This window comes from Phalaenopsis equestris, unplaced genomic scaffold (genome assembly GCF_001263595.1).
Source record: "Phalaenopsis equestris unplaced genomic scaffold, ASM126359v1 Scaffold000002, whole genome shotgun sequence".
In the NCBI taxonomy this organism is placed as follows: domain Eukaryota; kingdom Viridiplantae; phylum Streptophyta; class Magnoliopsida; order Asparagales; family Orchidaceae; genus Phalaenopsis; species Phalaenopsis equestris.
The window spans coordinates 67,647,225-67,662,159 of record NW_018164444.1 but is presented as its reverse complement, the minus strand read 5'-3'; the positions used below and the strand labels follow the sequence as shown (position 1 = coordinate 67,662,159).

Below are 14,935 nucleotides of genomic sequence, written 5' to 3'. Positions count from 1 at the left end.
TTTGAGCTCGAAATATAAACGAGCCAAACACGAGCGAGCTTTAACACCCCTACTTGCAAATGAAACAAATATTTATGCTAGCAAAGTAAAAGAAAAAACCAGTTAACACATAACATTTCAATCTCATTGTATTTACACACACACAAAACAAAACTAACCAAAGCAAAATAGACAAAAACAAAAAGAAAAAGAAACAGAGCAGCATCACTTTTCACATCAGGTGGGAGGAACCATGTAGTGGATGCTATTTTTAGACATCACTAGTTCTAGATATCTCAAGTGAATTGCTTCTTTGGTAGCTGTGAAACTAAAATAAAGAGAAAATTAATATATATATATATATATATATATATATATTTTTCAAGGTATATCTGTAAATTCGCAACAGTGTGGGCATACCGCATGTACAAGTTCTTCGAGCTTGGACAAGAGCTTTTGCTGCTTTAATTTTTCACGTTCTCTAACTGAATCAGCTTCTTGACGTAAACTGTCAATCTTACATAATAATTGAAAAGAATGTTAGAAAATTTAAAGCAAATGCTTTGCAAAGCTTTTTGTTTTTCCTTTTTTGTCAGGATTGTATTTACTTTGAGATGAATCAATATGAATTTCAACTGATTATTCATGTATCTTACTCATCTGAAAGCATATTCAATAATTTTGAGACCCAACATGACTCGAATGTTTTGCTTTTTCATTCCCTTTAAACCTGTATAGTTGAATGATTGCCTTTGTTTAGAATAGATGTTTGGAAGATTTACATACATCCCACTTAATTCCTATGTATCAAGGTTTATAAAAGCATGCTTCATGAGAAAAGAGAAACAAAGCGTGTGATGCTCGCTTATATTCGCAAACACATTTCAAAGAGTTGAAATTAATTTGTTGACATTTTTTTTTTTTTGTTGTAATTTTTAAGTTTTAAATTATTCTTGTAAATTATTAAAAATTATTTGAAATGTTAATTTGTAGGTTTAACCTCAATATTTGCTTTCAAGTTATGTATTGTACAACCATTTTTTTCTATTTTATATCAAATTTTAAGTCATACTTTATGTTTTATAAAAATTAATGAATGTAATTATATCTTAATAGTTTTGTATAACCTAATAGTGATTTGGTTAATAAAAGCGTCACTTCACTTTATGTTTTAGGCTTTAGAGCACAAATAAAATCTTAAACATTGTATTATGATTTGTGCTTTGATAACACTGCTATGTATTACATATCTTACACCGAAACTTTAATTTTTACATGTACGTCATCTTGCCTATGCATAAAAATATGTATGTCACTTTTTTAAAGTTAAAATAGTGATATTATGATGTGGTATGAAAGATTTGGGTGATATGAATGTGAAAGTAGAGCAGGTGTCATATATGTAAATGCATAGGAATTGGGTGGTAAGAATGTAACTGCCCTTAAATGTTTTTTTGTGGAGGAGATTTACCCTGGCAACCATATCTTCAAGCTTCCTTTCACGTTGCTCGAGGCTTTTCAGCTTCTCTTCCACTTCTGCCCTCGCATTATTGAGTTTCTGAATATCCTCTGTTTGTCTCACTTGTCTCTCCTTTTCTGTTGCTCTCAGCAATTCCTCAGCTTGTTTTACTGAAAAAGAACATTTTTTTTGTTTGCAGAACAAAGATTAACCGTGAAAGTAATGGTAAAATAACTCATAGCAATAAAAAAAGGGTTGGTTTTTTAGTAAAAATGCTGGCAGAAGATATAAAATAATTTTACATTAATTACAATAACCACAACCTTTCCCTTGCAATTCAAACATCTTTGCTTCAAGGGACATATCAGAAACCGCATCATTACTCAACTTGAGCTTCAAAGCCTTCAAGTCCTTCTCTATATTTTTAGCTGAATTTATCTGAAACAGTGAGCAATGCAGCATTATGAATAGTATCTTATGTGATTGGACTTATTTTTTTAATTGATGCGACTGAAAGATAATGATACGTAACATTATCACAGGGAGGATACTTAGGATATCAGACTAAAATTTAATGAAGGTGAATTTTCTCTCTATTAGAATTACTTTGAGATGAATGTAAAATAGTTGATTGATCAATCACCCATCAATTCTGTAAGTTGGCATAGCTAATCAATATAAGTCAAGACAAATTAAACATGTTCATTTTATGCTATACCGGCACAGACTATAGGTACCATTAAAAAAGAAATACTCATGAATTTTAAAATCTAGGCACCATTAAAAATCCTTCTTAGGTATCAATTTTTTTATACATTGAAATGAAAACATTTATTACTACTTAATGGACATTTGACTAGATATAAGCATTAGGCTTGGAAAATTAAAATTGGCAAGCATACTTGTTCCTGAGTAGCCTGGCCTAGGGCCAAAAGTTTTGACAATTTTTCAGAAGCCTGCAATGCAAAAGAGAAAATTTATCATTGCAAAGTATATGAGTAAATAAATAAATAAACACAACTTTCTGTTCTGAGTAGGGCTGTCAAAATGACTCGTCATTCGCAAATAATTCATGTTCGGCTCATTAAAAAGCTAGTGTTTAATTCGTTCGCTAAGCAAACGAGACGAACACGAATAATTTTTCTGTGCTTGATATATAAACGAGCTGAACACAAACGAAGATTTGTTCGTCCGTGTTTGACTTGTTTTGGGTACATCTATATATATATATATATATATATATATATATTTAGACTATAATGCTACAAAGATTTATAATCAATTAAAATTAATAATTTAAAAAATATAATAAAAATATATTAAATTATATTTAAATGATGCTTTAATATAAATAATAAGATTTAAATCTCGCCTTTACCCTTCACATCTAACTGCTACGTGATTAGGGTTATCAAAATTGCTTTTTGTTCGCGAACAACTCGGGTTCAACTCGTTAAGCAAACGAGCCGAACACAAACAAATTTTTTTTGTTCGAAATATAATCCAGCCGAACACAAAGAATAGTATTTTTTTTAACGAGCCAAAGACAAGCTGAGCTTCAGCTTGTTTACACCCCTAGTTCTGAGTTGTGCCAGAAAGCGAACTCGTCGGGACAGCATTGCATGTTTCCATGTATAAAAAGCACTTCGAACATATTTTCAGAAGATCAGTACAATAACCGCCTAAGAATTAATAGTTAGAAGCCAAAGTAAAAATTAAATCCTAAATAATATGGGGAGCGGCTACCAAAGATTAATGACAATATAATGTGAAGTTTGGGTGAATAACCCTATATCTCGATTTACAAACTACTACTACAACAGCAACTAGCCTTTATTCCACTAAGTGGGAATCTTTGTTTATAAACTAATATAAAAAATAGTGGCTCTGCTAGTACAACCCATTTCTATTGAAATAGATCATAATGGTGTTCAATATTCTTAGAAAACAAGGATGTTTGTGGCGGGTTAAATTTGTGAGAACTATCAAGACTCCTTCAAGAAAAAACAAAACAAAAAAACCTATCAAATCTATCCTGGAAATGTTTTATGCTGTTCCATGAAAGCGGTAAAAAAAACAAACAGAAGTCCCCAAAATACAAGATAAGGCAGATCTCAAACAAATAATTAAGTCTAGCATGAATCATCAAGCATAATATAGAAGAACAATAAAGACCAAAATGATTTTCTCGAAAGAATCAATTTCATATAGAAAGGAAACTTGCAACTTGCACTATCAGTTTGTACAATGGAACACTCTTCATTACCTTAGAGCACACCTCTAGAGCCGTGTTTTTCTCATGGACACTTTGAATTGACATTCTCTCAGAATTCTTCACCTCAGAAAGTTTTTTTCTTTTTTCCTCGAGGGTCCGCTGCACCAAAATAAAATAAAAATATATATATTAGAAAGCAATCATTTTAAAATGAATATAATAACAATAAAAATTTTGATCAATATATCAAACAAAATGAAGTTTGGCCGGGAAGAAAAAACATGTGATACAGATTCAAAGCAGGTAGAATTTGCATCTACAATAGTAAAATAGGAGCAGATAATGTAGCTTGCTTGTACAAAAATACATTTGGGAGTCAAATAAAATGACTGTAATGGCATGACAGTAAATATAGATAAAGCTCTATCAAAAATCAATCTTGAGAAAGAAGGTCAGCTGATTTACAATCAAATATATGTAATGATTAACTAAAAAGGCCATCTAAGAAAAGTCAAGCTACTCCAATTAAATCATTCCAATCCACTAAGTTCACTAAGACCTATAAAAACGTACAGAATAATCAGAGAGGATAGGTAAAAAAAAAATTCTGTAAAATTCACCTGTAGTTTGTCTGGAGACTGAACAACTTCAGACAATAATTTGTTGTTTTCTTCCGCCTTCTTCAATAGCTCAAAATCTGCTTGTGAGATCTACGAAAAAAGTTATAATCAGAAAAAAAATATGATTATGACTGCATAAAAATTTGAAATTATCAACACAAGCATCATAAGTAATGATTAAAAAAGAACTAGAACTCAAAAGAATAGCAAATTAGCATACTAGGACAACAACACAAGCTTACATGGATAAGCATTTAGACACAAACAAAACAAAGAGGAGACAATCAGATGGCCAAAAACTCAAGGCAAGCATAAAAATACTAAGAATTCTTTCGCTATATTAAGCCATGTAATAATATCAATATGGTAACCTAATAATTCTAAATTCCTTCAACACCCTCCCACAAACTTATGAAGTTATAGCAAGCAATCGAGAGAGTTTGTATAGTGCAAGAACCAAGAGATCAAAGTAAGGAATATTTAACAGCTTTTCAAAATTGTCAATTTAAGCAAATCAATGATAAACTGAGTTCTCTAGTAGAAAATCAGGACCAATTGAGAAATTAACATTGGGCCAACATTTGTCAAAACCAAAGGTAATGAAATAATCATGAGATATAGGATCCTCATAAGATTCATGCAAATATTTGAGGGATCTTCACAGGTTGTCATGGGATCTTCAAGACATGACAAAAGCAAAGAAATTAAGAAGCAATGAATATCCAAGTTAGCGAAATAAGTAGCAATGGAAGGGCCAGCACGAGACAATAGGACAACTTGTAGAGAGGTCAGCAAGCTGTGAACAGATTGCGAGCGGCAAATAGGATTGCAAGCAATCATAGCAAGAAAACAAATCAATGCTTGTGTAGCGGAGAGTTAGCGAGTGAATTAGCACATGTGCAGCAACCTGTAAGCAAATGAAATGGTGATCAGGCGAAGCAAAGCTAGTGCGGGTCAATGAGACCCAAAGAGACCAAGCTTGGGCGATAGTGACAAATAGGGGTGTAAACGAGCCGAGCTTAAGCAAGCTAAACATTTGTTTGTATTTGGTTTTTTTATTTTATTTTTTTTTTTTTTGGTTTAAAATTGGCTCGTGCATGAAATGGCTCGTAAACAATATCGTTTTCAGCTCGTGTAGAGCTTGTTTAAATTAATTAGAAAATAGATGTAGGATGATAGATTCAAACAGAACAAAAGGTACACTATCCTAAATTTAATTGTAAGAATTGAGAATGAAGAAGCACAAAAAACATTTGATCTAGTAAGAAACATCTCCGAAATGAGGTTGAATAATCCAAAATAACCAATGTACTTATATGATACATTCAAACAACAATAGGCACAACTCTCTCAAGTTTATCATACAAGCATGAAGTATAAGTGTATTATCTTGCAAATAAAAAGTGAATTGTGTAGAATCTATATGATTTCAAGATCAACATGCATACATATTCTTCAAAATTAATATTGGGATCTTAATCTGTAGACATATGAAATATGTAGTAAGTTTAGACATATGAAAAACAATCTCCATCTGTGAGTAGTAGAATAAGGATATTTTTGTACTTATTTATGCACTCATTACGTATACATAGAGAATAACTAAGCGAAAATAGGAAAAGAAAATATCTCACACTATATTATTAGAAATAGAAAGATTGCCAACTTTAGAACAACACCAAAATATCCATAAATTTTAGCTAATTACATCTTATCTATGATAAACTTATCAATTTAAATTTTGAAAAGTCTGTGTAGATTCACTTTACCACTTAAGAAAATTAATCCACGCCAACTCCTTGGTTGGACATCAAACAAAAATGAACCTCCAATCCTATCTTTACTGCAATGCAAAGGGTTTGATCAATCAAAAGCTACTAGAAACACCCTCACATCCAAGCGCATATCCTATAAATGATAAAACTTATTATTACTAGAAGTACCCATCAACAAGTACTCATAATGTTCATTGAAGCATTATCTTCTTGCATATAAATTTTTATTACCTGGCATGAAATAGAGAAAGCAAGTCTTTGAACTATATTTTCCATAAGATATATTTTTTGAAGAATTATAAAAAAGAATGAATGAGTAGCAAACCTTGCTATCGATGGCATCAGCCTTCTCCTTGAGCTCTTTAGCCTGGTTCCTCATCAACATTTGCTGCTTGTTATATTCCTGTATAGATTGCTTTAGTTTGTTCACGTCTGCATCCAACTCATGAACCATAGGCTCCTCCTTTTTCCGTGCAACTTCATAATCCATACATTGCTTCTTTAACTGCGGGATTTCCATAAAAACAAATCCTGATAGATATTCCTTTAAAACTGCTATGGTGGGTGAGCAAGCAAATGATAATTCAATCAAAACAACAGGTTCTCAAAATTTCAGCTCTAGGGCTCATTCTGCTCTGTAAAGCTTTCAGAAAGTTTCAACTGTATACAAAATTTCCTGATATAGTTCACCAAGAATCATAGCATAGAATGGCTTCTCCTGTATGTTTTACTACATATAAACTGTAAAAAGATTTATAGAACACTTAGAATTTTAAGTTGGTGATCACATCATCATATTGCCTGAAAAGTGCTAACAACAATGAAGGGCAGTAAATCCTAACTCCAAGAAGATTAGATCCCAGTGTCATATATTTTCCATTGTGACCAAAAAAATAAAGAAAGGATTTTTTCATCAATGAGGTTTGGTGCTTGTTTTCATTGCACAAACCAAAAGACCTAAAACATATCAGCAACTTGGAAACATAAATATAAAAATTTTTCCATCTACAACCCAGCGATGATACAAACATACCACTGCAAGCTTCTCCTCGAGTTCACTTCTTCTCTCATCGCACGCAGGTAGCTTATCCATAAACACTTGCAAAGCGGCCAGTTTTTCCTCTCTGAAATACTCAAAGAAAACAGCAAAAATAAGCCCATGATAAAACAAATTATTACAAAAACCACGCAAACCTCCTTCAATCTACAAAATCTTGCCTATAGTAGAGAAAATTGACAATGGCGCTAAAGATGAGAATCATCCTCCGGGGTTCCGGCATCAACAAGTCAGAGAGCTTGAATCCATCGCAATTTATAGAAACAAGGAACTCATTCATCCGGTGGAATAGGTTAATGGCTCGGATGGCCTCCTCGTGGTACTCGGGGTTGTCCAGCAGCTGGAGAGCGCCAAAATCAAGGTCGGCATTGACGTCTTCACTGCAGAGTAGATAAATAAACCAGTATGAAAATCTTGGATCCCGCGAAGGAATGTATGAGGGTTTTGGCTTTGGGATTTAGGGTTTTCGGTACCGGAGGGGTTGGAAGTAGTTGATGACGCTGGCATAGAGAGCGCAAGCTAGGTCAGCAGTGGGGGCGGCGAGGTCCGACTCAGAGATGTTGGCGATGCCGCTATCGTTGAGAACGCCGGCAATCTGCGCCGCCGACATCTCCGGGCAGTAGAAGGCTGACGACATATTCTTGCTCCTCTCTTTCTCGGAAAATTATTCTGTCCGACCGACGAGTGCTCTCTCTCTCTCTCGCTTTGTAGCCTGCGGACCCTTCAAAAAGATTTTGCCGCCTTACACTATGTGCTTTTATTAGGGCTGTATAGTAGCCGGGTTTGAGTCGAGCGCACGCTCTGGCTCGTGTTGTTCTCGTTCAAAATTACTCCCATTCAAAATTGGATTGTGAATGGTATATTCGTGTTCGGTTAATTTTTAATATTTATGTTTATATTCGTGCGGCTTGAAATTGACTTGTTAAAATTAAATTAAAAAAAAACAAACGTAAAATGTTGGATTTAAACATTGACCAAATGTATAGAAAAAAAGTCACATAACCACATATTATGATTTAAATTATATATATATATATATTATTTTTTTTATTTTTATTTTTATTTTTTTTTGAGCTAAAGTGAGGCAAACATGAGCGAACAAAGAGTTAGAACAAAGAGTTATTCATGTTCGGCTCATTTATAATTCGAGCTTTAAAGACTTGTTCATTTTTTGCTCTTTTACTTAACGCGAAGCTTTTTTGACAGCCCTAATTTTTATATATCTAAGCCACTCAATTTATTGATATTAGCAAAATTTGAATTTACTAAATCTAAATAACATTAAATTAATTAAAATTAAACATAATTAAATTTATTTGAGGTGTTTGAGATAAACTTATTTAATTTTTTTTTTTCTGTAAATTTAATAAATTCGAATTTAATGAACGGAACAAATAAAAATTGGATTTAATTCATGCTAATCGATGAAAGTGCCAGGCCGCTCAGTTCTCCGAAGCTAAGAAGCCGTCCATGGTGGTTAGCTCTCACCTCACGAGGCTCCCCGTTTTGGCTGACCGCTGCAAATCCATGGCGGACCTGAAGCAAATCCAAGCGCAGCTAACCACCCTCGGCCTCGCCGGCGACAGCTTCCTTGTCTCCAAACTACTCCTTTTCTCCGCCATCTCCGACTCCGGGGACCTCAACTATTCCCAGTGTATCTTCCTCGCCCTCACTTCTCCCTCCACCTTCGTCTGCAACACGCTTATCCGTGGTTTCTCCCGAAGCAGAAACCCTAACCGGGCCATCTCATTATACATCCAGATGCTCCGCAGCCATACCAAGCCGGACCACCTAACTTTCCCCTTCCTCGCCAAGTCCTGCGCGCGCCTCGCCTCCCTCTTCCTTGGCCGAGGAGTACATTGCCATATAACCAGGCATGGCCACGAACTGGATCTCTTCATTGTCAACTCGTTGATTCACATGTACGCTTCGTGCGGCCAGATGCCCGACGCTCGCAGGGCGTTCGACATAATTCCTCTTCCGAATTTGGTGTCATGGAATGCGCTGCTCGACGGATTCGCAAAATGTGAAGATTTGGTCGGTGCGAGGGGGGTGTTTGATGAAATGCCTGAAAGGGATGTTGTCTCTTGGAGCGCCATGATTGATGGTTATGTCAAAGGTGGGGATTATAGAGCCGCCCTTGCTCTCTTCGAGAGGATGCAGATCCATGGACCTAAACCTAATGAGATTACCATGGTGAGCTTGTTGTGCGCCTGTGCACACTTAGGCGTACTAGAAAAAGGAAGGAGCTTGCACCAATACATAAAAGACAACAACTTGGTACAAAGCCTTGCCGTCACAACCTCCTTGGTGGATATGTACGCCAAATGCGGATCAATAGCTGAAGCCATGAACGTGTTCAGGTCATTTCCGGCGGCCAAAACCGATGTTTTGATTTGGAATTCCATAATTGGGGGGCTTGCCATGCAGGGGATGGCAAGAGATTCTGTAGAAATGTTCAGGGAAATGCTCAGAGCAGGCATGAATCCAGATGAAATCACTTACCTGGGACTACTAAGCGCCTGTGCCCACGGAGGCTTCGTGGGAGAAGCTTGGGAGTTCTTCGGATCGATTCGTGAGCAGGGACTCAGGCCACATGTGGAGCATTACGCATGCATGGTCGATGTGTTGGGGCGTGCGGGGCGAATGGAGGAGGCGTATGAGTTGGTGAGGACAATGCCAATGGAGCCAAGTGGGTCTCTCCTTGGTGCTCTGCTCAGCGCTTGTCAAACTCATGGGTGGATGGAGCTTGGGGAGGTTGTGGGGAAGAAGCTGGTGGCGTTGGAGCCGGAACATGATGGAAGGTATGTGGGTCTGTCGAATGTTTTGGCTGGTTCGGAACGGTGGGAGGATGCGAAGAAGATGAGGGAGGAGATGGAGAAGAGGGGGGTGAGGAAGGCTCCTGGGAGGAGTGAGATTGAGGTGGGAGGAGCTCTGCAGAGGTTTATTGCTCATGATATGTCTCATCCAGATTCAAATGAGGTGTATTGGATGCTGAGTTTTGTAACGAAGGAGATGAAGATGGAGTTGGAGAGCTTTACTTCAGAGTTGCTGTTGGAATGAGGAGGGGACAGTTGGTCTTTAGAGCTGGTAATGGTGCTCTGTAATGGTGTTTCTTCTTCTTCCTCCTCAGTGGCGGTAGCTGGCACAAAGGCTGGTAAGAGGTTGTTTGAATCTATTACAATGTTTTCATTGAATCTGTTATAATGGTTTCTAAAAATAGATCTTGAAATTTTTGCAGGTTCAAGGGAGCAAAATTGATTGAAGCAGTCAGAAGAGATTTATAACCAGGTTGAATTATTTATCATTTATTTTGGTGCATTTACACACATAACACACAAGTCTTACGTATTTACATATCCAACAACTAAACTTTCATAATTACATACATAAAAATCCAATCTTTAAAAAACATCACCACTACTAGATCTTTAATAGAAATAGACATTTTCATGCATAGGTTGGTGACACTGTAGTGTTAAATGTAAATATCAAATTTTAGGTGTTGATATGTAAATACAACAAAATCGTGTGCTATACATGTAAATTTCTCTATTTTTTTTAGGTGTTGATATGTAAATACAACAAAATCGTGTGGTATACATGTAAATTTCTCTATTTTTTTTAGGAAATAGAAGCTTAAGCTTATTCATTTTTGGGTTATTAGGTGGGTTTATGAATATTGAGGAATTAAGTGGTATGTATGTAAATATTTCTAAATAAAATGGTTAAATTCATACGATATTGTTTCACCATACAAAATCATAATTACGTGTCTTAATTAATCAAAATGTTTCAGCAAGGTGCTGAATCATTTATTATAAAAAAAAGAGAAATAATATTAATTTAAATTAGGGTTCTAATAAAATTACAAATAAAATAAGCGATTGGAATAATAATAATAATAATAATCAATTATTTGATATTAAGTATGAAGGGCTCTTTACATATATAGCACCTGAAACAATACTATTTACAAATGTAGTCCCCACTTTCATCCATTTTGCAATCTCACTTAAATATCAAAATTTATAATAAAATCCAAACCCATATTTTTTTATTTTTATCAAATTCATAATGATTTAATCATGACACGTGAAAACAGTCAAAAATTCACATGAATGTTAAATTTTGTAAATAATAATATTTTGAGTGCTATGTAAATAATTATCCCAAATATAAAAATATCATTTTTAAAATATTTTTAATAATTTAAAAACAATAAGCTGAATTTTAATATATTTTATATTAATATATATTTTTTAAAAATAAATCAGCTCATAAGCTAACTAGTTGAGTTAAAGCTAACTAGAAGCCACTAAACAAATTGAGCTTGAGTCAAATTGGCTTAATTAGTCCCCCCCTCCCCCCCCCCTCCCACTAAATGGTGGCTGATTTGACATCCCCACTTGCATATATGTATCGCATACCCGACCAATTTGTTGGCATCGATGGTAAAAGACCGCTCAAGTCAGTGGTTCGAGTCCATTCTATCGGAGTTGATCATAAGAAGGTGATACTTAAATCATTAGGCACATTAAGAGTGGTTGGAGGCTCATGTAATAGCCTCTACATTCATTATATATATATATATATATATAAAGGAACCTAAGTAGAGCTCCAACAAGTTCATAAAAAGCATATTAGAGATGGCCTTAGAAATAAAAGATTTACAAAGAATTGCAACAGAAGAATTGAATAAAGACCAAACGCTCCCTTTAAATTTAGGAAATAGGATGCCTGTCTCCCAAGAGACGGGGATGAAGCTTCCTGCCATTAATTCTCTCATGGAAGAGGAAAGAAAATTTTGATAACCGCAGAGATTCATGTGGCGTCCGATCTCTACCGTCCATCACGGCTTTCGGTGGACCCATTTTCATTAAAAAAAAAATTCCCATCAAAGCCTTGATGGACAGTGGAGATCAGACGTCGCATCAGAGAGATGAATTCGGTGTCCGCACGGAACAATTTTTCGTAATTAAAGAGGTAGGAAGCAAAAATAACAATGAAAATTTACATACATACCACTCAATTCCCATGTATTTGCATATCTTAAAACACCTAAACTAAAATTTTTAAATGTTTATATTAACCATGCATGAAAATATATCTTCATTTTTTTGAAAGTTTGGATGGTAGTATTTTTTTATGTGTTATGGTATGGCTCATATACCATATCGGGACAGATGTTGGATCGAAGCGGAGCGGAGCGGAGCGGAATAATCTGTCCAATTTGGGAAGTTACGTGGGTAAGTTACGTGGGTTGGGGGTTGGGGTGCGGGGGCAAAGCCCCGCGGCTTGGTACAGGGGTAATTTAGTAATTACATTTTGTGACTAGGTTTACTCCTGGGGTTATAAATAGGTCTGTTAGTAACCCCAGGAGGTATCCCTGATTTCTGTAAACCTCTTTTCTAAATATTGAAAGGAACTCGCCGCTCTGCTCCCGAGGACGTAGGCATCTTTGCCGAACCTCGTTAAATCTTTGTGTTCTTCTGGATTTGTGTCGATTTTTTCTTCTTCGTCCTAATTTGCTCAACAAGTGGTATCAGAGACAGGTTCGAGGGCAACGAAGAAAAGTCTCGGCGGCGCAGAAGAGTTCGAAGGGTAGGTTTTTGACGGTTCGGAGGAATTCGGCGAACGATTTCGGAGGTTGGCGGCAGTCCAGATTTCGGCTCGGACGGTTCTGCGACAGGGAGATCGTTCAGATTTCGGAGGGAAGAAGTTGATCGCGACTCTCAATAGGATCGTGAAGATTTGCGGCAGGGTTGCGACGCAGGTAGAGGCAAAGGCGGAGTTCAGCCAGGTTTCTATGTGCGGCGAAGTTCCTGTTTAGCTTCCGCGGGCGACGGAGGTAGCGCGCAGGAAAGGAAATTTTGCTGGGCGGAAAAGAATAAGGAATCTTTGATTTCACAAATTTCCTTTGAATTGCCTTTGCTGATAAGATTCCTTTCCTGGAGAAAGCCTTTGGTGGAAGATTTTTTTTCCTTCAGCGGTGAAATTGGAGAAGAAATCAGAGAAAGCAAATCCTGATCCGGGAATCTTTTAATTCCAAATAGGAGAATATTCTCTAACTGGAGGAGGCGTATTTGGAGAAAGACTAAAGGAAAGTTTTTTGAAATTTGTTAATTAAAATTAATTTTTTAATTAAGGGGTTATTTCAATTTTTTTTTTCTTTTCCTTAAAAAAAAAAAAAATTCTAAAGAATTTTGCAGAGATATAAAGTTTGGTTGCAGGATCAATTTTCAGATGACATTTTCTGGTGCAAAATTCGAGGTGGTGAAGTTCGACGGAACTGGTAACTTCGGATTGTGGCAAACCAGGGTGAAAGATCTGTTGGCGCAACAGGGAACCTTGAAAGTTCTGCGGGCAACAAAACCAGATGTCATTGAGGATGAAGATTGAGAAGAATTGCAACAGCGAGCGGCAGCGACGATACGCCTATGTCTGACAGATTAAGTTATGTATCACGTGATGAATCTGAAATCTCCAGGAGAAGTTTGGAAGAAATTGGAAACTCAATTTATGGCAAAATCTCTGACGAAGAAGTTGTATCTGAAACAAAAGTTGTATGGGCTGAAGATGCAAGAAGGGTCTGATCTGGCGCAGCACGTGAATGGCTTCAATCAAATAATCACAGATCTGTCACGGCTTGATGTGAGTATTGAGGATGAAGATCGAGCGATGATTTTGTTATGTTCGTTGTCATCTTCCTATGAACACCTGGTGACAACTCTGACATATGGGAAAGAAACTATCAAAGTGGATGAGATTACTGCAGCGTTGTTGGCTCACAACCAGCGGAAGCAGAATGCAGGGGGAAGCTCTCACGGTGACAGTTTATATGTGAAGAGTAAGCAGGATCGTGGAAGGAAGAAAGAGAAGGAGAGATCTGGAAGGCGAAATTCCAGATCAAAGTCTAGAGGCAAAAAGGAAATTCATTGTTATAAGTGCAAAGAGTCAGGTCATATGAAGAGAGATTGTCCAAAGCTGAAAAAGCAGACTGGGAAGAAAGGTGATACTTCATCAAAGTCTGTGAATGTGGTGCAGAATGAAAATTCAAATTGCAGTGATGGCGATATGCTCTCAGTTTCATCAACTCAGTTCACGGATGCATGGATTCTTGATTCAGGGTGCTCTTATCACATAACACCTAACAGAGAGTGGTTTACTTCATACAGGTCAACCAATTCTGGCTCAGTCTATTTGGGTGATGATAGATGTTGCAATATAGTTGGTATTGGAGAAGTCAGAATTCATATGTATGATGGCACAGTTAGAACGGAATTGAGTTCAACATTATGTAATATAAAAGATTTGAATGGTTAGAATATAAAATGCAAAATTTAGTTCTTTGATATGTAGATGCATAGGAGCTGAGTGGTACATTTGTAAATGCCCCAAAAAGACAATAATACTTCATAAGGAGAATTATTGTGGTTTAGTTCCACCAGTCAAAAAGACAATTTTCACTTTCTAACCATCAAAATTTCAACTTGATTTCATCAATAAGAGTATGCCACTAGATATGGAGGATGCCCAGGTAGAAGAAAGCCCCAGCATCAACTTTTATTTTTAAGAAATGCATATTAAGCTATCAGATAGATGAATCTCACCCTATTTTCGATGCTAGGATGCCGAAAACCGGCATTCACTCGACCTCGACCGGCTCCATCGGTTAAGACACTGCAATCACCTTTAGCTTTAAAAACTTCATAAACGCTCAAACAGCACTTTCAGAGAGTTCATCTGCAAATAAAGACTTTGCATGGTAGATATTAGCCTCATTAAGGTGGGGGTTTCTGAGAACATTTCGCCGCAAAGAAACAAATG

The 14,935-nt window shown here is 36.3% G+C and overlaps 2 protein-coding genes across 5 annotated transcripts; one reads left to right on the top strand and one right to left on the bottom strand.

Moving 5' to 3' along the window:
* On the bottom strand, positions 1–7,839 carry LOC110033298 (kinetochore protein Nuf2). 3 transcript variants are annotated; one of them, XM_020737233.1, is made up of 11 exons: positions 7,579–7,839; positions 7,267–7,485; positions 7,082–7,172; positions 6,374–6,553; positions 4,274–4,363; positions 3,705–3,812; positions 2,341–2,394; positions 1,762–1,876; positions 1,451–1,608; positions 400–495; positions 1–299 (listed from the first exon to the last, which is right to left on the bottom strand). In XM_020737233.1, the coding sequence occupies exons 1-11, from the start codon at positions 7,740–7,742 to the stop codon at positions 276–278; spliced, it is 1,299 nt and encodes a 432-aa protein (XP_020592892.1). In that variant the 5' UTR covers positions 7,743–7,839; the 3' UTR covers positions 1–275. The 3 variants fall into 3 exon arrangements, 2 of the variants coding, with proteins under 2 accessions (XP_020592892.1, XP_020592887.1); XM_020737228.1 differs by having other exon boundaries at positions 2–307; XR_002294929.1 differs by lacking the exon at positions 1–299 and adding an exon at positions 636–709 and having other exon boundaries at positions 416–495.
* A 692-nt stretch (positions 7,840–8,531) lies between these two features.
* On the top strand, positions 8,532–10,553 carry LOC110032468 (pentatricopeptide repeat-containing protein At5g08305). Of its 2 annotated transcripts, none has more exons than XM_020736115.1 (2): positions 8,532–10,262; positions 10,347–10,553. In XM_020736115.1, exon 1 carries the CDS (start codon positions 8,576–8,578, stop codon positions 10,166–10,168), a length of 1,593 nt encoding a protein of 530 aa, XP_020591774.1. In that variant the 5' UTR covers positions 8,532–8,575; the 3' UTR covers positions 10,169–10,262; positions 10,347–10,553. The 2 variants fall into 2 exon arrangements, with proteins under 2 accessions (XP_020591774.1, XP_020591782.1); XM_020736123.1 differs by having other exon boundaries at positions 8,532–10,269.
* The last annotated feature ends 4,382 nt before the right edge of the window (positions 10,554–14,935 follow it).